The sequence below is a fragment of the Gopherus evgoodei genome, chromosome 17 (assembly GCF_007399415.2).
Source record: "Gopherus evgoodei ecotype Sinaloan lineage chromosome 17, rGopEvg1_v1.p, whole genome shotgun sequence".
Lineage (NCBI taxonomy): Eukaryota > Metazoa > Chordata > Testudines > Testudinidae > Gopherus > Gopherus evgoodei.
The window spans coordinates 315286-342377 of NC_044338.1; the positions used below are offsets into that span (position 1 = coordinate 315286).

Consider the following 27092-nt stretch of genomic DNA (forward strand, 5'->3'; position numbering starts at 1 on the left):
AGACGGACGGCTGCCTCGAGGGCCACGGCGGGCCCGACCCTGGCTGGTACGGGTCTGCGCGGGCCGGCACGGAGGATCGTCTCGGTGCCGGGGACCGGTGCCGGGAGTCATATCGGTGCCGGGATCGGGACCGGGACCGGGATCTGTCACGGTGCCGGGCGCCGCTTCGGGACCGGGATCTGTCACGGTGCCGGGCGCCGCTTCGGGACCGGGCGCCGCTTCGGTGCCGGGACCTACTACCAGCTCGGTGCCGGGAGATCGACCGGGACCGGGACCTGCCACCAGCTCGGTGCCGGGAGATCGACCGGGACCGGGACCTGCCACCAGCTCGGTGCCGGGAGGTCGAGCGAGACCGGGACCGGGACCGGGACCTGCCACCAGCTCGGTGCCGGGAGGTCGACCGGTGCGGCGAGTAGCGTCGGGACCTGCTCCTGGAGTCGCGGTGCCGGTGTCGACTGGAGCCTGACCGCGACCGTCTCGATGCCGACCGGTGCCGCGAGTGCGACCGGTACCGCTGAGGGGAGCGGTGCCGGGACTGCGAGCGGCGTCGGGATCTGGAGCGCCCAAGACGTTGGGGCCTGGATGGCGAACGACTGTCTGTGGGCGGTGCCGACATCATGGGCTTGCCTCTGGACGCGACCCGCACCGGAGGTACCGGGGGTGGCAGCCGAGTAGGCTCCGTCAGGGCAATAAGGTCCCGAGCCGAGGCGAAGGTCTCCGGTGTGGATGGGACCACTATCTCAACCCCAGATCTCATGGGGGAGCTCGGCGGCACCGGACTCAACGGACCCGCCGGGCCCGGAATCAACGGTGCTGACGGTGCCGGCGGCGCCGCGGCCGATGTCGAGGCCGGGCGCTCAAGCCGGGTCTGCCTGGCCGGAGTATTAGACTTCGACGGCCTAGGCTCTGATTCCGGTGCCGGAGAAGGTCGGTGCCGGGGAGTCTTCTCGGTGCCGGAGCGATCCGGTGCCGGTGCCGAAACCACGGTCTGCGAAGTGGACGGGTCAAGTGCCGCCTCCATTAGGAGAGTTCGGAGCCTCTGATCCCTCTCCTTTTTTGTCCTCGGCTTAAAAGCCTTACAGATGCGGCACTTGTCAGATCTGTGCGATTCCCCGAGGCACTTCAGGCACGCTTCGTGGGGATCGCTGGTAGGCATGGGCTTCTTGCAGGCCGCACACTGCTTGAAGCCTGGCGAAACAGGCATGAGCCTGGCGCCCGGTGCCGGGAAGGGCTAAGCCCCCGGCAAGGAACTACTTAACAGCTATTTACTAAACTATCTACTTAACAATACTAATTAACAACTATATAGAACTAGAGATAAGCGATAAACAAGCGATAGAAACTAGGAGAGCTAGGGACGTGGAGGACAGCTATGCCGCGCTCCACAGTTCCAACGACCGACACGGCGGTAAGAAGGAACTGAGGAGCGGGCGGGCCGGCAGGGATATATATTGGGCGCCATGGCGGCGCCACTCCAGGGGGCGACCTGCCGGCCCACTGGAGTTGCTAGGGTAAAAAGTTTCCGACGAACGTGCACGCGCGGCGCGCACACCTAACTGGAATGGATGTGAGCAATCACTCGAAGAAGAACTCCCTTTTCTGTCTCAGGCTTTTATGACTAGTAGTACGGTAGTATCTGAGCACATCACAATGGCTATGAATTTTATCCTCCCAATGCTTCTGTAAGGTGGGAGAGTGCTAATCGCATTTTTACAGATGAGGAACTGCGGCCAAGCCTCCTCCCCTGAGCTACACATCCCGGGGACTGAAGCAGATGTCGCGCCTGCCCTGCACTCACCAGCTGCAGGAAGTGGCATGGGGGGGGGAGAAGCTGGAGCCCAGCATGCAGCATCCCCTTGGCAGAAGCTGGGGCTCCCCTGTTAAGCAGACACATCGATCCCTCACCCTGACAAGCCCTACCTCCCTTGCATCTGTACCACCCCAATGAGCCCCCTCCAGACACCCTCCCCACTGAGCCCCAACCACCTGGACCCCCACCCAAATGAACTCTACCTATCCTGCATCTTGACCCCCCTGTTAAGCCCAAAACACCTTCACCTGGATCCCTGCAGAGTCCCATTGCCCCTGCACCCGGAAACCCCCAATGAGCTTCTGTGTATCCAGATCTCTCACTGGGCCACCTGCACCCAGACTGCCCCACAGAGAACTCTCCTACCCCCACCTGGATCCCCCCCACACTAAGTCCCTCTGCACTGGGATCCTGCTGCCGGGCTGAGCCTGCTCACCCACATCAGCTGTGCCTGGCACAGGGGGGCAGGCCTGGCCCTTGCACTGTGTCAGGGTCAGGTGCAGCCTCATTGCCAAGTCCCTGTCCCGGGGTGGGCTGGGGGGAAGCTGCAGGGTAATCTCCCACCTCCATGCAGCGAGCGACCTGTGCTCCCCACTGCCATATTGGAGACTCCACATTTATTTGACAAATAAAATTTGCAGAAATTTTAAAATACTGTGCACAGAATTTTTAATTTTTTGGTGCAGAACCCCCTCAGGAACATGGAATGCTGTGCAGCTGTGATGGTGGGTCTGTGAGGAAGATGGTGGGCAGTGGGGAGGTCTATGGATGGGAAGCACTGGGCAAGCAGTGTGGTGTGCAGGGTGCTATGCAATTGTGGTGGGAGGCCATTGGGGGAGGTCTCTGAGAGGGTGGGAACTCGGCATAGAGATCTGTGGTGGAGGTCTCTGGGCAAGGAGGCACTGGGCATAAGGGTGGGCACTTGGCGGGTGGTATGGGGTGCAGGCCTTCCCTCCAGGTGAAGGAACATGCTGGCAGCACAGGACTGGGCAGGCCAGTGTGCGTCTGGCAGCTGCAGGGTTGTAAACAGTGCCCTCCTCCTGGGCTGTGCGGAGCGGGGCTGCTCCCGCCACGCCGCTCACGCTGTGCCTCATTGCCCCCAGCCCGCCCTTCACTCTGGAGACTGACCGTCCTGCCCCCCTGCACTTTGCCCCATGGGGACCCACAAATATGTTTGGTGCCAGGCCCACAAAAAATTAATCCAACCCTGACTTGGGTGACAGCTGCATTGTAATTGGGCACCTCAACATATTTATAATGTAGGTAATGCAGCCTAATTGTGCTTGTTGTGTCTTTGTACCAAACTCCTGAATCCAAGGAACCAACATGGCTACAACATTGCAAAAAGCAAAAGCCAGTGTGTTACTAATTAGATGGTCAGTGGCTGGTATGGGAGAGAGGGCTCTCTGACAAGACAACATGTTAATGTCTTACATAACAGTACCCTGCTACTGAACATGTGAGTAGTAGCTGAACTGCCCTGAAGCTAACTGCAGCTAACTGCGCACAAATAATTAATATATATATATATTATTTGACATTTAAGCAGAGAGAAAAAACTAAATGAATATTCAATTCTACATTTGAATATCAGGGTCTGGTAGGGACACTTAGAACAATGCTACCCCTAACACGGGTAAGCCACTTTGAGCAAAGGACAAGAAAATCAGAATTTTAACAAAAACAGCAAAGAATCACCATCAGCACAGTACAACTGTGTAACCTTTAACTCACAGAGAAGTATGTCTGTCAGTGGTTGACTCACTCAAGGATTGTTTATAAAATAATTTTCTTCTTTTGATTGCTTTATAGTAAATATTAAAGAAAAGGTAACTGTTGGAGCTGGTGTTCTAGAGGTTATTGCTGGGAGTTTGGGGAACAATGGCTCGTGCTCAGAATATGCTCTTCTCTCCCTGATATTGCCCTCCTGATTCACTCACCATTTCTTTAGAATTTCCTTCCACACTATGCTATTGTTCTGAAAAATGTTTGAGGGGGAGAGGAATGCCACTCCTTTGACTGACGCCTTTAAGCAGTTTAATTTCAAGGGCCCTTCATATTTTGACTATTAAATAATAGAGGACCATAAGCTGGAACAGTTTAGAAATACTAATGACACAGTAGAGGGAAAGAGAGCCTTACTTTTGTCCTAGTAAAGTTTGCTGTAACATTTCTCCTGGCAGCTTTTGCTTTTAAAACTGAAGATGTGGAATTCCTGTTATTCCAGCTATCTAAACTTCAGATTCATTCAATCCCCTAAAATGCAAAGTAGAACAGGAATGCTGGCAATTAAATCATGCTGTGTGCATTTTAAATATATATTACATGTTTGTCACAGGGACAGGGAGAAGGGAGAATCAGAAGTGTAGAGAGAAAGGTATGTCACTGAATAATTCTGCTGGAGTTTGAACGTTGCAATTTATTACTACTCATACAGTACCAGAGATGTATTTGAAACTTCTTGTGTTTGACAATAAGGTTCCTGCCCCAAGTAGTTCATAATCTAGATGAGAGAGAACAAAAAAGCAAGGTAATGCTGATTTTACAAAGTAAGCAGATCATATAATTTGTTCCATGTTTTGTATCTTGCTTTATTTTCTTTTTTAAAATGGCAGAGAGCAAGTGTAGATAAACCTGGAGCAAAGATTAACAATGGAAAGTAAAGTAGTTTTAAGAAAGAATTTTAAGGATGAGAATGAGGCTGTTTATTGCATAGAAGGGAAACTCATATTTCAGTCAGCAAGCTAAACAGAAAATATCTGTGAGAAAAATGACGTGGGCAAACCAGAAAGAGATCAGGGAAACTTACAGAGCCAACACAGTGGATTTCTATATTTAGGGAGCCGGCATTTTTGCTCTTCACCAAGTGGCACCAGCTGTGTAAATCAGCTAAAAAGATGCTGCTAGTTCCAGTATCCATGATGATTCCAGTATCCATGAACTAAAACCTAGATGGCTCTACCGTAAGGTCGGTGCATCTCTGGGAACGGTTTTCCAACCAGTTAAGTTATCAGCGGTTCACAGTCAAGCTGGAAAGGCATAATGAGTGGGATCGGTCTTGGGTCCGGTTCTGTTCAATATCTTTCTAAAAGATTTAGACAATGGCAGAGAGTAGACTTATAAAGTTTGCGGACATACCAAGGTGGAAGGAGTTGCAAGTGCTTTGATGGATAGATTTATAATTCAAAATGATCTGGATAAACTGAAGAAATGGTCTGAAGAAAATAGGATGAAATTCAATAAGGACAAATGCAAAGTACACCACTTAGGAAGGAACAATGAGTTGCACACATACAATATAGGAAATGACTGCCTAGGAAGGAGTAAGTGGAAAAGGATCTAGGGGTTACTGCAGACCACAAGCTAAATGACTGAACAGTGTAACCGTTGCAAAAAAAGAAAATGTCATTCTGGGATGCATTAGCAGGAGTGTTGTAAGCAAGACAAGAATTCTTCCACTCTACTCCAGACTGATTAGGCTTCAACTGGAGAGTTGTGTCCAGTTCTGAGCACCACATTTCAGGAAAGCTGTGGACAAAGTCCAGAGGAGAGCAAAAAAGAATTATGAAAAAAGGTCTAGAACACATGACCTATGAGGAAAGATTGGAAAAAAAAATGGATTTCTTTAGACCTACTTCGATGATTTTATGGTGTTACACAAAGCTAAAGCCATGGGTCTGTGGATCCCATGGCAACTTCACAGAGTTCTTACGACAAACATGAGACAGCCAGAACATCCCCTTTCACAGCACTTTTATATGAGCTTTGTAGTAGCTTCCAGGTCAGGCAGGCAGGAAGAAATAAAGAGGAAGACCCTTCTCTAGTGAAACTTTTACTGAGGATTATACACACTAACTTCATGGCATCCATTCTCATCCCTTCCTACCCATATCAACTTGCCACCATCAAAGCATCCTGATCTAATGCTCTGCTGTACCTTTTGATTACCGACCTCCAAGCATTGTTCTATTCCCCTCTAAACATCAATGCCCTTTCACCCCAAACACTGTTGCATCACACTTCATTATAACTACTGCCCTATGCCCTTTCTTATATGGACATCACTAACCTCCTAGCTGGACAATGCCCCAATTCTCCAGCCCTACACAATGATCTAACACCATTATGTCCTTCAGAGATAGCAATACATTCCATAATAGAACCAGCATTATAGCACTCCTTCCAGTGAAAAGCCCCTTTACATCTCCTTTCTTCTTATGGAGAAGATCAAACAACATCCTGACAAGCATTAGATTAGTGAGCATCAGCTTCCTCACTGCACACTCATTGTTATGAATAGCCATTTACATCGTACCTCTGGGAATCCTGCCCTGTGTGTCTACTGGTGGGGACATGCCTTCTGTCACTCAAATTGCCCCTCTGCAAGAAGAATCCCAAAACCAAGCCTCTGGGGCTCAGTCTTCAGATGCCCAGTTTATATGCATGGAGAGGGATTAGGAAGGCACTACCAGGACTCAGCACACCTTCACTTAAGAGCCCACTTTGGTCTCAGAGGTCCTATCTACACAAGAAAAATCAGTATCCAAATTACAGTAAATGACACCAAGACTGCAGATGTATTGATGATAGCAACAAAGTAAGTTCTAGTGTAGATGAGCCTCAAGTGGTTTTATCACCATATCACAAAATCTGCTCTGAGCTGTGTCAGAATGATGGTTAGAACACCAAGGGCCTATTCATGCTGTTGCTCCCAATAGCGGGCCTGCACTGGGGCTAAAGAAAAATAGGAAGATAGGAATTGCCTTTCTAGATCTAACCTGGATCCTATCCAATCCAGTATCCTGCCTCAGACAGTGGCCAGTAACAGATGCCTCAGGGGAAGATGCAAAATGCCTAACATTATGCAGATGATGGATAATCTGCCCACACATTAAGTCTACTCCAAATCCCTAACAGTTAGGGATTGGTGTAAAATCAAAACCATGAAGTTTTTAATACCACTTTCAACATCTGTTAGCATTAAATATGACAACTTTGAATATTTTTATCCATGTAAATATCCAATCACTTTTTCAATCTTGCTATGTTCTCGTCTTCAACAACTTCCTTTGGCAATGAGTTCCACAATCTAATTATGTATTGCATGAAAAAGTAATTCCTTATATCAATTTTGTATTTGCCACCCTTTAATTTAATTGACCGTCGCCTTTTTCTTGTGTTGTGAAACAGGGAGAAAAGAAGTTCCCAATGCCCATTAATTAAGTTATATATTTTTGTCATGCCTCCTCCTATTTGTCTCCTGTTTAAGGTAACAATCCTAGTCTTTTCAATCTCTCTTCATATGCGACTTTTCTAGGACCTTGATCATTTTCACCAGTCTTCTCTGAACCACCTCTAATTCTGCGAATACTGAGAATAGACTGAGTTTGGCTGGTAGCTGCTTCTCCAATACAAATGCTAATTTTAAACATAAGAACAGCCCTACTGGATCTGCCCAACTGCCCATCTATCTTGCCCAATATCTTGGCTTCTGACAATGGCTAGTACCACATGCTTCAGAGGGAATAAACAGAACAGGGCAATTTTGAGGGATCCATGCTTGTCATCCAGACACAGCTTCTTGCAGTTGGAGGTTTAGTGGCACCCACATAACTCGCCATCTTGGCTAATGGCCACTGATAGACCAACCTATCCTCCATTAACACATTTAAGTCTTTTTTGAATTCAGTTTTATATGTTTGGCCCTCACAACATTCCATGGCAACGAGCTCCACAGGTTGATTGTGCATTGTGTGAAGAAGTATTTCCCTTTGTTTGCTTTTAAAAGGCTGCCGATTAATTTGTGTCACATTCGCTCTCTCCTCCATCACCACTGCCTCCGCCAGCTTCTCCTCCCCCACAGACTGTGCAGGGAGAGTCTGACAGGAGGCAAGCTGTAGAGATTGTCAGTGGGAAATTGTATTCATTGCCCATGCCACAGACTGTGTACTGTGCTTGAACTTTCCCCATCTAGATACCTAGAGCAGTGGTTCTCAACCAGGGGTACGTGTACCCCTGGGACTATGCAGAGGTCTTCCAGGGGGTACATCAACTCAACTAGATCAGTGGTTCTCAAACTTCTGTATTGGTGACCCCTTTCAAACAGCAAGTCTATGAGTGCAACCCCCTATAATAATTAAAAACACTTTTTTATATTTAACACCATAAATGGTGGAGGTGAAGCAAGGTTTGGAGTGGAAGCTGACAGCTCACGATCCCCCAAGTAATAACCTTGCAACTCCCGGAGGGGTCACGACCGCCAGTTTGAGAACCCCTGATCTAGACACTTGCCTAGTTTTACAATAGGCTACATAAAAAGCAGTACCAAAGTCAGTACAAACTAAAATTTCATACAAAGACTCGTTTATACTGTTCTATACACCATACACTGAAATGTAAATACAATATTTATATTCCAATTGATTTATTTTATAATTATGTGGCAAAAATAAGAAAGTAAGCAATTTTTCAGTAATAGTGTCCTGTGACACTTTTGTATTTTTGTGTCTGATTTTGTAAGCAAGTAGTTTTTAAGTGAGGTGAAACTTGGGGGTTTGCAAGACAAATCAGACTTCTGAAAGGGGTACAGTAGTCTAGAAAGGTTGAGAGCCACTGACCTGGAACATTTTAACATAGTCCTGCAGCATCCACAAGGGGCAGTTCAAGTGCAACACAAAGCCTGTGGCTTTGGTGGTGAATCCAGCAGTGCCCCAACCCATTCAAAACCACTCTGACTTGCCTCCTATCAGAACCTCGCTGCACAGTATGCACTTGTGCCATGGTGGTTAGGAAGAATGCACCAGGCGCGCCCCTCCCCCCTCGTGCTATTTCCTGTGTTCGTAAGACCCGAGTGGTGACACACACACACTTTATATACATTACATGTGTGTGATTGTAAAATTACTTGATTTAAACCCAAATTAGTAATTTCATAATTACATCTTTAAAAAAAATCAAGAATTACTGAAAGTTAGTAAGGGTTGGCATCTCTGTGATATCACACAAAAAGCACCCCAGAACATGATGCATATGCCCTTACTAGAACCCCAGCACATTCCTGAGTCAGTCTCTTCCCACCCTCTGTACCCCCACATACACTCACCTCCTTAAAATATAAGCCCCCAACCTGCCTTGCTTTTCTTCTACTCATCTCAAGCACTCACACTTAACTTTCCAAGAAGTAGTTTTCCATTTGAAAGTGTGTAAAAACACAGGAACTTCCTGCTGAAACCCTGAAGAATTCTCTCCATTCCTCTCAGGCTGGACACATATTAGCAAGACTGCAGAAGAACAGCAGTTAAACAAATCTTACCGCAGCCCTGAACTTCATTTCTGATCCTTTTCAGCTCACAAGGCACTGTCAGAGAGTCAGTTATGCTGTCACAAAGCGAGAAACCTGAGGACAACTCTCTTCAATCAACTGCCTTTTTTATTTTTAATGACATTTTTGGTACTGTCAGGAACCACTCCTGTCTACCCAACTCCTACTGGAGCCTGCTAAAGAAGGCGTTGTATAAGAAGGAGAGTGACCAAAAAAACTCTCCTCCCCTTCTAAACAGAAAGAGAGAGAGCCACGCAGATCGCAAGCTGAAGCTCAAGATAAAAAAAAAAAAGCCTGTTGCCTGTATGTGGAGCACAAGCTGTCTAATGACAGAGAAAATGGAAAGAAAAGGAATCAAAGAGGCTGGAAACCTTGGGCCAGAGCCTACAACCCAACACCACAGGAAAAAAGCAAAGACAGCAGCCATATGTTCTGCTGTGGCAAAATTTGCACAAAAACACAGCTACAAACAGGAACATCAAGTGGGCTACACTGAATCAAACTCAAATACACTGACCTGCAAGTCCACAGCAAAGTTCCAGTGCCTGAAGCTTTAGCTCCTCTCATGACTCCAGCAAACCAAAGAAACCACTACAGGAACTTTGATGGTAGGAAATGGTTGATTTTCTTGTTTGTCCTTGCAACAGTTTAGCACATGTACCCAGCAACATTCTGTTCCAGAACTGTTGTGAAGCATCCACACCTGAAGCTCCTTACAACCAGAGTTGCACCAGTGCATGCTAGCACACCTGCAGCACTTATCCCATAATGCCCAGTATTACTGCTGGCAGCAGGGGCTTTTGGATAACTTCCCAACATGAGGCACTTCATTACAGCATGGAGTTATGAGTCCCCCTACATTGGGGCAGTTGCAAAGCTCTACATTTCCTGGCCATGCTGGGGAGAAGTCACAAGATGGCAACCATTCAGCACGATCAGAGCTTGAAATGGTCTCAGATATTGCAGCCTTCTGCACTGTGCTGGCATGGATGAAACACACTGCACTCCAGCTATTCAGCTATGTCGGGGGCCAAGCAGTCTCTTGAAGGGAATCAACTCCATACTGAGTCAGGAGATTTGATTTCCCTTCTATCTAGTCTTCCGTAACCAAAAGTATTTAAAGGCAATATAATTTTCCAGCCATACAATTTGACTCACAGCAACAATGCCAGCAACTACAGGAGTTTCTCAAAAGAGGATGACTACTGGGCGGTATGTCTCAGAATCCAGATAACTGTAATCTACACAAATCATACTGCCGTGAATTTCCCTTTTATATTGTTTCATGACTATCCCTCTCTTCAACGAGCTCACAACATGGGGTGCTGTAGCTATCCACTATCTGGGCAAATTATTAAAAATGTGAAGAAGCACCTGCACATGCCAGGTGCTGTCCACGCACAGAGGAAGACAAAGTCCTTGTCCTGAAATCTATAGCATGTCAACCTGCTAGACTGACAAGACAGCCTTCATTGACTGAACTGTTGTTCAGAGTCCCAATTAAAGAGATTTGTGCTTCAAATGCCTTGTATGCATCTACACAGAGGGACTTCTACTCTGACCCAAATGAGACCTAGAGTTTGGATTCCCTGGTATTCTGCAGAAACCACACCCTTCTTTGCACCTTCAGGTCTGATAAACTGAGGCTATTCCTGGTGCCCTGTGTTGTCTGAGATGAGCCACCAGTACTGGCCAGTTTCCAGGGATTTAGGGGGGCCAGCAGGGGTACCCAGTCAAAGCCCCTGACTATTCAGTGACTGTAAAGCTTAGGAGGAGAGTGGGCAGTGCAGTATAGAGGGGAGATAGTAGTAAAGATAAGTTGGTTCCCTTCCCTGAGTATACTCTTTAGGAGTAGAAGTGAAGATACATTCATTCTTCAGTCATTAGGCTGGTGATTCTCATACATCTGAGGCTCTTAGGTCATATTCTAGCATTACTGTTCAAACCATATTGTATTTTTCATCTGTGAAGTACTGGCATGTGTGTCTAGGAGCTGCTGAGAGACCATTAAGGTTTATAGCTTGTTAATAGGCGGTGATCAAATGCCCTTACTAGCAGGTTCCTCATGGAGAGGAGCAGAACCTAGAAAAAAAATCTGAAGACCTAAAGTTTCTTACCCAGTGGTTAGTCCACCTTAAACTTCCATGTACTCCAAGCATTTCAGCTCTAAAGGTAAAGGAAATTCCCCATTTCAAGTCTTCACTGCTGCTGGCATCAATCACCTCAAATCAACCAATGTAAAGGTTTTCTTCCCCCTGTCTTCTCAGTGAAACTTCCCAGTAGCAATATGTACACCTTAGATTTCCATTATAAGCCCATCTTGTTTTATATGAAATAGGGTTGGACACGGATAATACTTGGATGGGAGACATCTTTCAGAAGAAACAGAATACCAAGGCCCTGACATTTGTGACAAGGATCCTATGGCACTTTTGAAAAGAGTTGGGGCATCAGCCATGGTGTCCTGGCCAGATTCTAGTTTGAATAATTACACTGTCTCCCTTATTTCACCCTACAGTTCTAACTAGCTGCAAGTTCTCTTTTCACTTCTTGTCCTCAACTTCTATGGAGTTATGGTGAACTGTTAAAACAACTGCTGCATCCCACTATAAAGCAAGCTGTGTTTCAGCAGTGGGTGAAAGTATTCCTATAGATCAGAAAAGCTTTGTGATCCTGGCTGAGAGGCACTATTTAAAATATGCCATTCTAAGTCTCATGTTTATTGTACTCTGGCTTCAGAAACACAGAAGTACACTATGCTATACTGACATGTTGACACAACCAACATCCTGGCTCCTAAGCAGCCCCCTGCTTGAAAGGGCCTGGTATGTTTACAATTGGAGTACTGTAGTTAACCTCCCTCAATATGGAAAGTGACTTGGCCTTTAAAATAAGGCTCAAAACTAGAGAGCTAGGGTATTAGGAATTTGTTTAAAAGAGCTGCCCAGTTAATTAAGGCTTCTTCTTCAGATCACTTCTGCACTATACCAAATTTCATGTCTGGTGTTGTGTGCGGGAAGGGGCATGGCTACAATAGCCTGTTTCCCTGAAAAAAATGTAGAAACATTGATCAGTTCTGCAGCATAGAAGAGACCAAACCATACACAAAAATCTTGCTGAAGCTTTGACTTTTGGTGCTGTAGCTCAACTCAGGAACATAGTTAAAACCCAGTTGAGTTCAACTTATATTCCAAGAATAAACCATGTTTTAACCATGTCAGGTGACCCCTGCATTATAACAGCATACTCTGACAAGAGATTTATAGGGTGGCTGGCACCTGAGCCTTCCAGCTTTTCTATGGCCCTTTCAGAAGAGAGTTAATTCCCATTAACATTTTTCTAAAAATGTTTAATTCTAGCCTGGATTCCAACCATGGAAGGAAAGAGACAATGCAATACATGTGGGGAATTACACATCTGCACCACAGGTTATTAGATTATTGGGCACCTCACACATAACAGCTTCCCTCTCTTCAGAAAAATCCCACTTTATGAACAAAATTCTGCCTCAATCTCACCAAGATATTTGTGCCACACCTCAGGACTAGACCATCATTACCACTCTTTATTATAGTCGCATTAGAGGCCACAACCAAAATCAGGATCATATTGTGCTAGGTGCTTTTCATACACATACCAAGGCACAACCTCTGCTTATTGATTCAGAGATTCCAAGGCCAGAAGGGGCCACTGTTGTCATCTAGTCCGATGTAGCACAGGCCACAAAACTTCCCCAAAATAATTTCTAGATAATACCTTTTAGAAAAACATCTAATCTTGATTTAAAAATGACCAGTGATTAGACTGTAAGCTCTTCTAAATAGACAAGACAGACAGAGAGAGAATGGTAGTTTAATCACCATTTTACAGATCATCAACTTGAGGGCTAGAAAGATCAATTAAACCTCTCAAGGCCACAAATGGAAGTCTGGCAGAGACAATAACTGAACCCAGTTTTCCACACATCCCAGTGCAGTGTCTTAACCACATGACCATCCTTCCATCAGCAAGTGTATTGTGCTTCTGGGTGAGATGTGGATTATAAACTCTGTGGGCAGGAAGTCTTCATTTTTCTTTATGTTTGGACTGTGCCCAGAACACTGATGGCACTAAAATAATTAACAACCATCACCATACCTTCCAGTGCAATTCACCTTCTGGCTTTAAAAGCATTGACAATGGATGGAAGAACAGCAACTAGGAGCTAGCAGGCATATTACTGAAAGGAAAAAAGAGTCTAGTACAGACCACAGGTTGATTTGAGACAGTGCAAGATAAATCAATAAAAGTGATCTGAGCAGTGTTAAGCCACATTGAACCATGTTCCACATTCTTCAGACTAACATCCTCCCCTTCCTACTGCTCTGCATCTGCCTTTAGTTCACACAAGCAAGCTCTCAAAACATCTCTCCACAGTTGCCAAAGCCCCGATGAGGACAGAACAGGCCATATTCCTGTTTTGAGGCTAGAAGACTACAAAGGATATGATCAACTCCTACGGGAGGGGAACATAATCCTATCTTTGGGGAAGTTGGAGTTAGGAGAAAACCAACTGAGGGTAGATAGGAGGGGGTCAGAAAGCCATACAGGTAAAATGCCTTCTGTTTAAAACATGCTGACCCTTGAGCAATGTGGCTCAAAGGCAATCCAAGCAGTTTCTTCCTTGCCAGCTAGGCGGACGTCAATGACAATCTGTGCCTGGTGCTAAGGCTAGATGGAGGTTCCATTGCTACTAAAGGCAGAGATGTGAATCAACTTTTCCAAGCCCCTTCACTCAGTAGTGATTCATTGAAGCCTTGGATGAGAGCACTGGGACTGTTCTGCTCACTACTGATAAGCAGTGAATTCCCTGCACGCAAATTCACATTCAAAACAAGGAGACAGGAAACTCTTCCTGTGAGCCCCCTACTGAAAGGCTCAGAAAGCAGAACATGAACTGCCTAGCTGACCCAGCAACTGATGGCTCTATTTAAATTAAATAAATAAATAAATCTGAACCCAGCCCCATTAAACTGGCTTTGGCAAAGCATTCATCTTCTCCTACATTCAGGATTCCAGGTTTTGCTATACAATATGAATCTGGGAGTCTAAGATAATGCCTTTAGTATATTCTATACACAATACTTCATTAGCAGAGTGATGGGTTTCACGGTTAAAGTACTCAAAAAAGTAAGGAGATGAAAGTACAGGACAGTTATAGGTTCATGTACCATTTCTGACATAATACAATTTTTTCAATATTTTTTCTACAAGTTCTGCTGCCTTAAAAATGCAAATACATGTAAATTCCACAGTCTGAAAGTATTTGGCTAGATGCTATCGGAACCACCCCATCGAACACAGGCTAGGAGGGCTCCAAAAGGAAGGCTCCCTCCAGCATGTCATAAGAATTCTTTAGCTGGAGAAGTTAACAGGTCTCTTCATCAACCAAAAACATTCTTAAGGTTCACTGTGCTGCATACTTTAGGTGATCCAGACTGGTAACAGCACCTTGACTTCCTAAAGTAACCCAAAATAGGGCTCTGAGGCTGTGAAGGACATCTAACTCACCACTTACAAAAACTACTCCTATCCTCATGTATGGTTGAAACTAGCAAGAACACTTGACCTCCATGATAAATGAGATCACCAATGCCTCCTTCACAGAAGGCAACTGAACACCAGTTGCTGTCATTACTGATGTGCGTTTCTAATAGAGCTTTCCACAACCAACCCCTGAGAATCCCATTCTTCCACAAATAAATATGCATGCTCCAGGAATCTTAGGCTCGGAGATATACATCTTTAGACCTTTTCCTCTTTCTCCTGTGAGGGGATCAACAAGCATGTGGACAAGGGGGATCCAGTGGATATAGTGTACTTAGATTTTCAGAAAGCCTTTGACAAGGTCCCTCACCAAAGGCTCTTAAGCAAAGTAAGCTATCATGGGATAGGAGGGAAGGTTCTCTTATGGACTGGTAACTGGTTAAAACGTTAGGAAATGAAGGGTAGGAATAAATGGTCAGTTTTCAGAATGGAGAGAGGTAAATAGTGGTGTCCCCCAGGGGTCTGTACTGGGACCAGTCCTATTCAACGTATTCATAAATGATCTGGAAAAAGGGATAAACAGTGAGGTGGCAAAATTTGCAGATGTTACAAAACTACTCAAGATAATTAAGTCCCAAGCAGACTGTTAAGAGTTACATAAGGATCTCACAAAACTGGGTGACTGGGCAACAAGATGGCAGATGAAATTCAATGATGATAAATGCAAAGTAATGCACACTGGAAAACATAATCCCAACTATACATATAAAATGATGGGGTCTAAATTATCTGTTACCACTCAAGAAAGATCTTGAAGTTATTGTGGATAGTTCTTTCAAAACATCCATTCAATGTGCAGCAGCAGTCAAAAAAGCAAACAGAACGTTGGGAATCATTAAGAAAAGGATAGATAAGAAGACAGAAAATATATTGTCTCTATATAAATGCATGGTAAGCCCATATCTTGTATATTGTGTGCAGATGCGATTGCCCCATCTCAAAAAGGATATACTGGAATTGGAAAAGTTTCAGAAAAGGGCAACAAAAATGATTAGTGGTATGGAACGACTGCCATATGAGGAGAGATTAAGAAGACTGAGACTTTTCAGCTTGGAAAAAAGACAACTAAGGGGGGGATATGACAGAGGTTTATAAAATCATGACTGGTAGGGAGAAAGTAAATAAGGAAGTGTTATTTACTCCTTCTCATAACACAAGAGCTAGGAGTCACCAAATGTCATTAATAGACAGCAGGTTTAAAACAAATACAAGGAAGATTTTTTCCCCCACACAACAGTCTGCGAAACTCTTTGCCAGAGGATGTTGTGAAGGCCAAGACTATAACAGAGTTCAAAAAAGAAAAGTTCATGGAGGATAGGTCCATCAATGGTTATTAGCCAGGATGGGCAGGAATGGTGTCCCTAGCCTCTGTTGCCAGAAGCTGGGAATAGGTAACAGGGGATGGATCACTTGATGATCACCTGTTCTATTCATTCTCTCTAGGGCACCCGGCATTGGCCACTGTTGGAAGACAGGATAGTGCGCTAGATGGATCTTTGGTCTGACCCAGTATAACTGTTCTTACGTTCCTTACGTGCTCTTCAGCATTCAGACACGAAGACACTAGGCACCTTTGAGAAAAAGGCACAGATAAAACAAGACAATTGTTACACTGAGATTTAAATCTGGCTACTGCACATACAGAGCAATTGTGTCCCTATGATACTTAGGTTGGAAAACAGAATCTGGTCAGCCTAACAAACCTGAAGAACTCGGTACATCCTTGCTTCCTACTGAATCAATAAAACAGGAGTTGCATGCCAGGCACTAATCATGTCTATCAAAACAAAAAGTTCCACTCCTTTATAAATTGTCTCCATACACTATTACAGGGCTAAACAGTACATTTCACATGTGATCAGTCACTACTAGAATGTGGCTATTCTATCCCATGTATCACCAACTCTTGCTTAAATGTCACCACACTTGTGGTTCAGGGGGTTGCTATCAAACTGCAGCCAAATCTGATGGCTGTTCAAATAACTTCATAGAATGTCCCAGTAGCACCACTCATTTTGAACCCTGAAGTAATTGCTGCACCAGTCTCAATAATAAAGAGCCTAAAAAATAATTCAGTGTTTTCTTTACCCTACTTTATTGCAATGTTGGGTGGCTCCCCTGCTTAATCTGAGGCATTATTAGAAGAATTAATTCACAAAAATCATTAATACGAACAGTCTGACCCAGTTCAGCTGATGAGAAAGTCACTTGTGAGGAATGCGCAACAGTCCCTCCCAGTGGCAGGACCTAATCTTCCTTTTATGGGGAAAAAATGTTTTCACAGGAAAAGTTAAGTGTCCAAGGTCTGTGCATATGTCAGTACTTTCAGCAGCCAATTGCTTCTCTAAAAACACATTCTGTCTGCACACACAAAACAGAATCCATTCCCTCCTCATTATGAGGCAGCTCCTCTCTTTTTCCAAATGCTGTTATAATCATCACTCGCTTCCTGCACAGGCTCCATTCTGACACAGGCAAGGGTGGAACAGGCCCATCTTGCCATGTCATCTGTGGCAACAAAGAGGTGAGTCAGTTTTCCAAATCGTTAGGAAAAAACTTTGATACCCAGAGAAAGACAATAGTTGGCTGAGAAAAACTGAGCACATTTTACAGGGTGCACACACAATGCTTTAAGTTTCAGCATATGTGACTGAGTGGAAGAAACCTGCAAGAATAGGAGCTCGCTCTTTCTAGAAACGGTAATAGTTTTAAAGGGATTGTGGCCAGAAACTGAATTACAATGAAACCCCCCTATCCCATGGACATTTGACATGGAGTGTATGAAAAGTGCTGCTAGCCCTGCATTTCAGATGAAGGAAACAGGATTTCCCTCTGCTACTCCCCCAACAAGATCCCAGGGAGATGTTTCTAATAATAGGAAATTACTATATAAGGCCAGATCAGCACTAAAACTCTTTGCAATCTGAAAAGAAGAACAAACAAAAACAGCGTTGAGGAGGGAAGCAATTCTCAGAATGGGGGTTTTTCACACTTTGCTATCCTCCAAAAGAGTAATATAGGGTATTCTGGCAACTCTCCTCACCACAGCCAGGAGAGGGTGGCATTGGAGCAATACTCAATTTGTGGCTATTCTAAATGTCAAATTCAATCAGCTCTCCTCTTCAGAGCAAGAAGCACTACTCCCACAGCCCAAATGTATGCACAGCAGCACAGGAAAACTAGAATAAACTGACAAGAGCTGTTGTGATCCCTTCCTGCATAATAAGGAAAGAGAAAGAGCAAACATGCAAAATGGAATCTCAAAGCCGTAAAATAATCCTTAGATGATGGGCTTACACTGCATTGTGTGTTTGAAATGTGCTGTAACGTTTGCTTTACACACACTGGCAGGACCGTTTCACGATTATTTTTCTCCCTGGGACTCCAAGGAGAGAGCCCTTGTTGGCTCTGAAAGGTACCAACGTCCTGCAGACCTCCCAATGGGAGGAGCTGGCACTAGAATAGCTGAGAACTTCCCTCACTCAATGCTTCACATAACTGAATGATTTGTAGGCTCCTGCTAAGCAGGTTAACAGTTCAGCAATTACATAGTTATCGTCTATACAAAGAGTTATGCAACTTTCACAAAGATGTCAAAACCAAGTTGTTCTCTGATGCTGTAATTGTAGCTGAAGCAACATACATCTCACAGACTGTCTGAGGGTACGTCTACACTACAGGATAAATTCGAATTAGCTTAAACTGATTTTATAAAACAGATATTATAAAGTCGATTGCGCGCGTCCACACTAGGCACATTAATTCGGTGGTGTGCGTCCGTGGTCCGAGGCTAGCGTCGATTTCTGGAGCGGTGCACTGTGGATAGCTACTGTAAAACAATGAGGCCAATAACGTCGATTTGCGTCCACACTAACCTAAATCGATATAGTAATATCGATTTTAGCATTACTCCTCTCATTTTGTAGGAGTACAGAAATCGATTTAAAGAGCCCTTTAAATAGATATAAAGAGCAGTGTAGTGTGGACGGGTGCAGCGTTAAATCGACTTAATGCTGTTAAAATCGGTTTAACAGCGTAGTGTGGACCTGAGAGGCAAAACCTGCAAGCCCAGTTAAAGAAAGACTGTCCTTTGGCTCATGCAAATTAAAGGGAGTTTCTACAATAAATGCCACAAAGCACTACTTTGCAGGATGTGATCGAACAGGAATGTTCCACTATAGTTCCTGGCGATGGGTTTTAAGTTCCATACTTGCTCCTGTCTTGGGATAAGGCCAGAGACTTTCCATTGTAGCCAAGGCCTGCTGAAATAACACAAGCTGATGTAGTACCTCAGATACCACGATAATAAACAAAATATAAACACCAAGACAAGATAGGCACACTTCCCTGAGCTGAAGCAGTCAGCGGCACCTAAGCATAGTTAGGTTCAGAGACTGAAGAGGATGGGCTACTCTAGTAAGAGAGAGAGCTTTGCTGACAAGAAGCCAGAATAGAGTTCTGCAGACAGAAGCGCTGCTTTATGTCATGTTTATAGTTTACAGATTCTCTTCCAGCAGCTGAACAATGTGACCAGGCTTTGCTGGTCTATATTCCTTTGGCTGATCAAGTCAGAATCCACAGAAAGGATTGTTTTTTGTTTCCATTTAACCTGGCCCACTGTTGGAATCTTTACCTGCTGCTCAAACCTTAGCCTGATCACAATCCTATACATCTAGGAAAGGATCTGCTCTTAAAAGTGTCTTATGCCTGTCCACTCATCTAGTATTTCCTTCCTGATGTTTCATATTCAGCTTATAACTGAGGACTCTATTAGTCCTTAAAGAGTTCTAATCTGCACTTGAGTGCTTGCCTTATTATATATTTGTTTCTGGGAAGAGTTTCATATCTGTGTTCTGAATGACACACACTTTGCCATGAAACTTGAGCAAAACTCACTCCAACCAGATTTCTGAAGATAATAACCTGGACTTAATTTTTCCTAGCTATTCTAGATGCTTGATTGAGCAATACCCACTGTATGATTATTACGAAACGGTTCAGAAAAGCAACCCATGCTGGTGTTGTTTGCAGTCATTAGCATATGAAAGCTAATTTATTTAAGAAAAAATAGTCTTGGGACATTGACAATGAACAGAGAGTGTACATAAGCAGCTTCTTGTGCACCCAGTGACAGGTTGGTACAAAGTCCCAGCTCTAGTCCTAATCCCTAAAATTGTTGCCTTCCCTACTGTTTGGTACCGAGTCTCAAGAGACAGTTAATAAATTATTTGTTCAGTTCCAGAAAGTCTATTCCTGGAGAAACGATAGATTTGTGCTGTGCCTGTACCAAGAGAGATCATCAACATGAGAACAGCAGATGAGAAAGGAGAGATTAACTTCAACTGCCCCAACCAAATGTCACAGAGGCAAGGCCTTGTGCATCCTGCAATTTCTTGGACACACAATTTCCTGAGAACACTGTCCCTTGATGCAAAGTTGTACAGCAGAATTTCAGCTTTTGCTTTTTTTTTTTTTAAATGTTTCTATCCCCTTCTGATTTCAAAGAAAACATGAACTGAGAGTAACTTACATAGCACTGTTTGCCTAAGTCTGTAGCTAGTCTCAAACACTAGATCTGAGTTGTGAGCTGCCTCATTCATTTCAGTGGGTTAATTCTGAAATCTAGAGAGCCGTATTTAAAATGTCAGCACTATTAACTATTTTGTCGTGGATCACTGTGAGACAACCAGCTGCTGGGTTTATTCCAGAATTTCAAGCTGTCGTCTGCACCTTTCCAGGTATCAAAAGACGTAACTGGCCACTACCCGGCTGCTCAGCCTCCAGCGTCTCCCTGACAGCTTCATTAATCCCGTTGTGCATTGTCTATTACAAAATTCTCTGATACAATGAACAAATGGGGGCAGCGTAAAACAAACTGAATTTGATATAAAAATAAACAACAGAGGCCGCAGAACTAACTTCTTTCCATTTAATAATTAAAATTGTTGGGTTGTTTGTTTTTTTTTGTTTTGTTTTTTTTACTTTGGATTAAGTTGCTGCTGAATTTCCAGTCTGGAACATTCTTGTCATATGAAAATGAAAGCTCAAAGCCCTGAATCAGAAGCAGGTCTACTGATGAATACTAGGAGACCAAGATTCAGATAAGGGTGGAACTCAGAACCATGTCTGGTACAAATTTGCTAGGAGGGCTCTATCCCTGTAGAAGATAGTTAAGTCTCAGGGAGCACATCTATTAGCGTTGTTAGTATCAGGTTTCAAGTATCAGAGGGGCAACCATGTTAGTCTGGATCTGTAAAAGCAGCAAAGAGTCCTGTGGCACCTCATAGACTAACAGATGTTTTGGAGCACGAGCTTTCGTGGGTGAATACATGCATCCGACGAAGTGGGTATTCACCCATGAAAGCTCATGCTCCAAAACGTCTGTTAGTCTATACAGTATCAGGTTTAGATCCCACATTTGAGGATAGTCCGTTTTGACGTACTGCAGTACTTTTAGTGCACAGCACACTGGAACACTGTAGATTTACACCCTGGCTTACTGCGCAGAAAAGGCTCATGTAGACATGCCTTTATTCTAGCATAAAGATGCTTATATAGGTACAATTTATACCCCTAAATCTTGGGGGGGGGGCATATACATTACATGCATCTTTATACCAGTATAGTGGCATGCATACTAGGGATTTGTGCCACTTTCGCTAGAAACCAATATAGTTAAGAGACAAAAACTGTGGCCAGGTCTACACTCAAAAATTACAGTTGACCCAGAGATGTCACTCAGGGATGTGAAAAATCCTCACCCGAGTGATATAGTTAACCCAACCTAATCACTAGTACAAACAGGGAGAACCCCTCCCTTTACTGCAGAGAGTGTCTATGCCAAAGTATTAGAGTGACACAGTGCTGTGCAGCAGCTGTGCTGCTGTAGCATTTCAAATGTAGACAAGCCCTATGTGTATATCAGTCTTACAAAAGGGAGATTTGCAAATTTTACTGTGACTTCTCATTTTGATGCCACAAGTGGGTGCCTTTTGGAAATACTACACCTTATATTTATCCCCAATCAAAATGGGGCCAAGCCTAGCCGAGACCATGAGGATAATGAGGGGAAGCCACGCTCCGGGAGCCCAGAGAACATGAACTAACAGTCTGAACATCTGCACAATCTACTAAGCAACACCTCATTTTGTTGATTCATATGGGCAGAACTTATAAGTATACCACTACCTTTCTTCCCAACCCCAACTCAACTCTTACCAGCCCAAAGTGGAACAATTGTTATGACCTCATTCTGTTTTGTTGCATCCTTCTGACTGCTTGCAGAATTATTGGGATCAGTGAAAAGGCAAAAAGAAGCCCTTTGCTCCAGTCTATTAGGAATACATCTTTCACTGAGACTCTGTTTACCACTCTGGAACAAGACCGAAGGCACTTTGCATTGGTGCTGGTTGCAAGGGAGCCCCTGACTCTTGAAAAGATAAGTCCATTATAAAAAAGTAAGGGGGCTTGTATGGTGACACAGAGGAGAACTGGACTGTGTACCCAAAATGAATCTCGAGCATCCAATAATCTGTGGTAATTCCACACTATGCACTAAAGAAACGGCCCAGTCAATCACCAAAAGGAGGAGAGGAAAGGAAAATAGAGAAGAAAGTAAAGACTGACACTCTGGCAGGTGAGGAGAGCATGTAGGTAGCAGATATTGCAGTTAGGCTCTCTGAAGTGCCTTCTTTTACCCTGTTTCTTCTGCTGTTTCTGGAGGTTCTAGACAGGGGGGCAGAAGTAATGACATGAAAGTGTTGTCTGAGGTAACACTACTTCTTCTGATCAGACTGAATAAGCCCCTGAGATCTCAACAGTGGATCTGGGTCCTTCAGTTTCTCATAGGCCTCAACCATCTTTCATACTGTCCAGGCCACCAACATGTAGATGGCAGTCCCTGACAATAGTGACCTCTTCCCCAGGGCTACAGAATCTCCTCATAGAGCTATAGGGAGAATGAGCACGCATGAATGTCTGGGCTCTAATACTATGCAGGTGAGCCTCACAGCCCATCACAGACAGCAGCAGAGACAACAAAGGGAGTCCTCAGAACCCTCACTACAAGAGCAAAGAGGTGGCGTCACTTCCCAGACCTGAAGATGCACAGATTACCAGATCGCTTTGGGGAAGAATGATAGGTCCAGAGAGAGTAACACATCAGTGTTTAGGGGACCTACATTATATCACACCCCCACCCCAAGGAAGAGACACCTTGGGAGATCCAGAGGCTAGAATGATCACCCAAGTGCTCCCTGGATCAGTGACGGTGTCTTTTCTTCTTATGGGTAGTGCTTTGGCCCCAGCATGAGATCACTACATGCTTTTTTTCCTTCTTGTCATTGTTCTCAAGTACAGAGGAGAACAGGACTGAATACCATTTTTTAAAGAAAAAAAAAGAGACTGATAGAGGCCTAGGAGATGGACATGATAAGACTCAGAACAAACCGCCTCATGGTTTCTTCAGTGTTACAGGAAGTCCTAGCACAAACCAGGTTCTCTCACCAACTAATTTCTGCCAGAGAGAAGGATTTTTCTGACAGAAGTTGTGGCACCAAAGGTGGCTCCATGTTAGCTTGTATCTTCTCTGAAGCAGGTCTCTTCAGTGCCAAGGAAATCTCCAACCTCAGAGGGCCCTGCACTAGCCTGTTCCTGTCTGAAGCAGGGTTTGTTTGGTTTTTTTGAGCCAAGGAAGTTTTTGGAACCAATGGGGTCCCAGAACTGAACTCCTTTCCTGAAATGGCTCTCTCCCATGTGCCAGTCAGACTGCAAAGGGTCCAGTATATTTGTTTTTGTGCCACAGGTGCCCCATTTCCCCAACATGAACACCTTCAAAACCAGAGGAAAACAGAACTGCTGCTGATCTGAAAGCAGATTTGGGATCCTAGCATATAAAATCTCTGTTATAGGCAGTGATAGGTTTTTCTCATAAGAGTGAGCCTCCCTAAGGCAAATTAAGTTTTGGATGTGTGCCTATGACTCCTGGAACACAGAGGGGCAAGAAACAGTCTACTTACAACTGGTCTTTTTCCTCTGGGTCTTTGAGAGCTGCATTAGCCACGATATTGCTGGTGCCAAGATCTGGGTCAACCCAGGTCTAGTAGTGCTGCAGTCCAAAAACCAGAAAGTCTAACTAAAGACACTAAATACAGAAATTTTCTGGGGGGGGGGGAAGGGGAGTAAATCCTACCAGCCCTAGAGAGAGGGTCCCTGCACAGACAGCTAATGGTAGAAAGGAAGAAGCTGAAGTGGAAGGGACCATGTGCCTCTTTTTAACCTCATCTCTTAAGTTTCAGTGCTGTACGAGGGTGCTCATGTGGAAAAGTAATTTCTAAATAGTTCCCAAAGCTCAGATGTACATGTACCATAAGCAGTGCCAAGGGTATTTTGCAGAATTCATCCCTTGCTTCAGAATTTTTGACCAGAAACTCAGCTTTCATTATTAAAAAATTATGCTTCTCGCCCTTATGGTTGCAGAGATAACCTTGAAAAATATGACCAAGTGTAACCAATCCAGTATTGCCTGCTTGAGTCTGCAGACAACCTGAAACAATAGCTACAAGTGGTAAAAACGCCCCATGCATCACAACCAGGGACCCATGGACTCAGATTTTGCAGATGTGGAATTTGGCTTTTTTCCAAAATGTAATGGTTTTTACTATTTTGCTGTAGCCAAGAACCCTACTTTTTTTTTTTTTTCTTTTTTCAGTCTCCCTGCACTATTACCAAGACCTGCCTGCAGCTGCCCATTATGCTCCAGGTTTTCCCACAAGGGGAAGTTTTAGTAGGATTTCAAAGCATGCTCACTGAACTATGGAACTAGGCATCATGGGGATGGAGAGCCAGACCTGCAGTCCAGCTTGCAATCAGGGAGCTATGGGAGACAGTAGCACAAGCTGGTGAACTGCACTGCCTGCAGAAGACTGCAGCAGTTGAGGCTTGGGGAGCAAGAGAGATGAAATGCTGAAGCTGCCCATAAATTCCCCTCTTCCCTGGCATACAACAGGGGGAGAGAGGAAGGAAGTCTGAGCTCAGTCGCCTGGACAATATTAAGGGAGCCAAGGCTTGGGGAGAGGACCTAGCTCCCTGGAAAACAGGGAAAATAAATCTTTGAATACAGTTACTGTTGAAAATAATCAGACAAAATTTTACATCAATGAGTATTTTCAACCATAAGTCATGGCTGTGTGTGTCTATGTAGGAGTATGGGGGATGGGAATCATGAGTATTTCATGACAAATAGGATAAATTAATGCTGCCATGGAATTCAGGGCTGTTGCAGTGGAATTTGTTCCACTTGTGCCACGACTACATGGAGCTCTGGCTATAAGTGTGAGAATTGCCTCTGCATGTTCCCAACCCCCCACCCTGTCGTTTTTGGAACACAGTATCTCTAAAATATCTCCAGATTTCCAGTACAATAGCGCAGTGTTTCAGATACTCAGTCACTTGCTGCAAAAAAAAAATATATATCTAGTGAAAATATAAAAATCATATTAAACACTCTGCTTCATGCTGGACAAAGTACAAGGTGCAAAATGTGCTAGTGCTGTATTAAGTATACAATAGGTATTGCAACACATAAAAGATATGAGCAGTTCTGAAGACAATCCTTTAATTACATAGGAAAATGTCTTCTTCTAGACTTCATATTAAACCCATAAATAAGCACTCCAGGATAGAGACAGTTTTACTATATGCTTGTAGTACAGGTGTGGGCCACATCCAGCCCTTCAGATGTTTTAATTTGGCCCTCGAGCTCCAGCCAGGGAGCAGGGTCTGGGGCTTGCCCCGCTCCATACTGGGGCCAGGAACCGCGGCCAATGGGAACTGCAGGGGTGGCACCTGCAGACAAGAAAGCGCCCAGAGATGCCTGGCCGCACCTCCATGAAGGAATCGGGGGGGGGGGGGGGGTATGCCACTGCTTCTGGAACCTGCTTGAGGTAAGCACCGGCCAGAGCCTGCACCCCTGCCCCCTCCCGTGCCCTGACCCCCTGCCCCAGCCCTGATCCCCTTCCCACCCCCCACACCCCTTGGTCCCAGTCCAGAGCACCCTCCTACACCTGCAAACCCAGCCCCAGCCCAGAGCCAGCACTTCCAGCCAGAGCCCTCACATATACACCCCGCACCCTAACCCCTTGCCCCAGCCCAGAGCCCCTTCCTGCACCCTGAACTCCACATTTCTGGTCCCACCCCAGAGCCCTCACCCCCTCTCACACTCCAACCCCCACTTCTGTGAGTATTCATGGCCTGCCATATTATTTCCATACCCAGATGTGGCCCTCAGGCCAAAAAGTTTGCCCACCCCTGTTGCAGTAGCACAATGGGGCCTACATCCTGAAGCTGAATAATTACATACAAAACCTGTGTTTAGATTGCAAATTCAAGCACTTGAGAGTTAAAAAAGGACAGATTTATAGCTGCCTGACACTTCTAATTCTGGCCCATCCTGTGCGCTGAGTAAGGCAGAGGTTCTGAGGGAAAAAAATAGTATGTGATCACACAGACTATCATAATGAATACATACAAGTGGAGAGAGAAGATTCCCCCTGTCCCAAATGCTCTGCTCCAGTAGCTCCAGGTGTTCCCAGTACAGTGTCCGCTACTGCTGCTGTTGCAGGGACACAAGCCTGGCCTTAGGAGGTATATGGATGTAGTTACTTTGTCAGGATGCAAATATTTTCCCCAAGGCGCAAAAATGAGAGAAGGAAAATGGTTATTTTCAATAATTTATATCTCAGCAAAAGCAAAACGGAATTTCCTGGGTCAAAGAAAAGCCACTTCCCTAACCTGAGGCATCCCCACTGCCAAATATCAATGATCTGCTGTGAAGAATGGAGGTGCTAGAGCAGTGGTTCTCAAACTTTTGTACTGGTGACCCCTTTCAAATAGCAAGCCTCTGAGTGTGACCCCCCCACCTTATAAATTAAAAACACTTTTTAATATATTTAACACCATTGTAAATGCTGGATGCAAAGAGGGGTTTGGTGTGGAGGCTGACAGCTTGCGACCCCCTTCCCCACGTAATAACCTCACAACCCCCTGAGGGGGTCCCAACCCCCAGTTTGAGAACCACTGTGCTAGAGGTTCTCAAAGAAAATATGTCATGAGAATCCTTTATCGGGGGAAGTGTTATGCAACCTAGGGGTGCTACCAGCTCCCCTACAGTCAACTGAGGATTTTGCAAGATGACGATGGCCAAAGTGCAAGACAGTGAGGCAGGATGAGGCTCAAAGTGAAGTCAAAGTTCTGTTTATTCCCTCTGAAGCATCTGGCACTGGCCACTATCAGAAGACAGACGCCATCGTGTGCCAGCAATGCCCCTCTGCCATGTGCATTGGCCAAACGGGACAGTCTCTGCACAAAAGAATAAAT

General features: G+C 44.8%; 1 protein-coding gene across 3 annotated transcripts in view; it reads right to left on the bottom strand.

The window, feature by feature from the left end:
• MYO1C (myosin IC) overlaps positions 1-27092 on the bottom strand; it is a 143953-nt gene that overhangs the window by 85997 nt on the left and 30864 nt on the right. The window contains exon 1 of one of the 3 annotated variants that reach the window (XM_030536235.1): positions 9123-9300. The exons of the other annotated variants lie outside the window; for them this stretch is intronic. Within the exon in view, the coding sequence (XP_030392095.1) occupies positions 9123-9140 (18 nt within the window). The 5' untranslated portion in view covers positions 9141-9300. Of the gene's footprint in view, positions 1-9122; positions 9301-27092 lie in introns of those variants that run through there. 3 annotated transcript variants of the gene reach the window in all.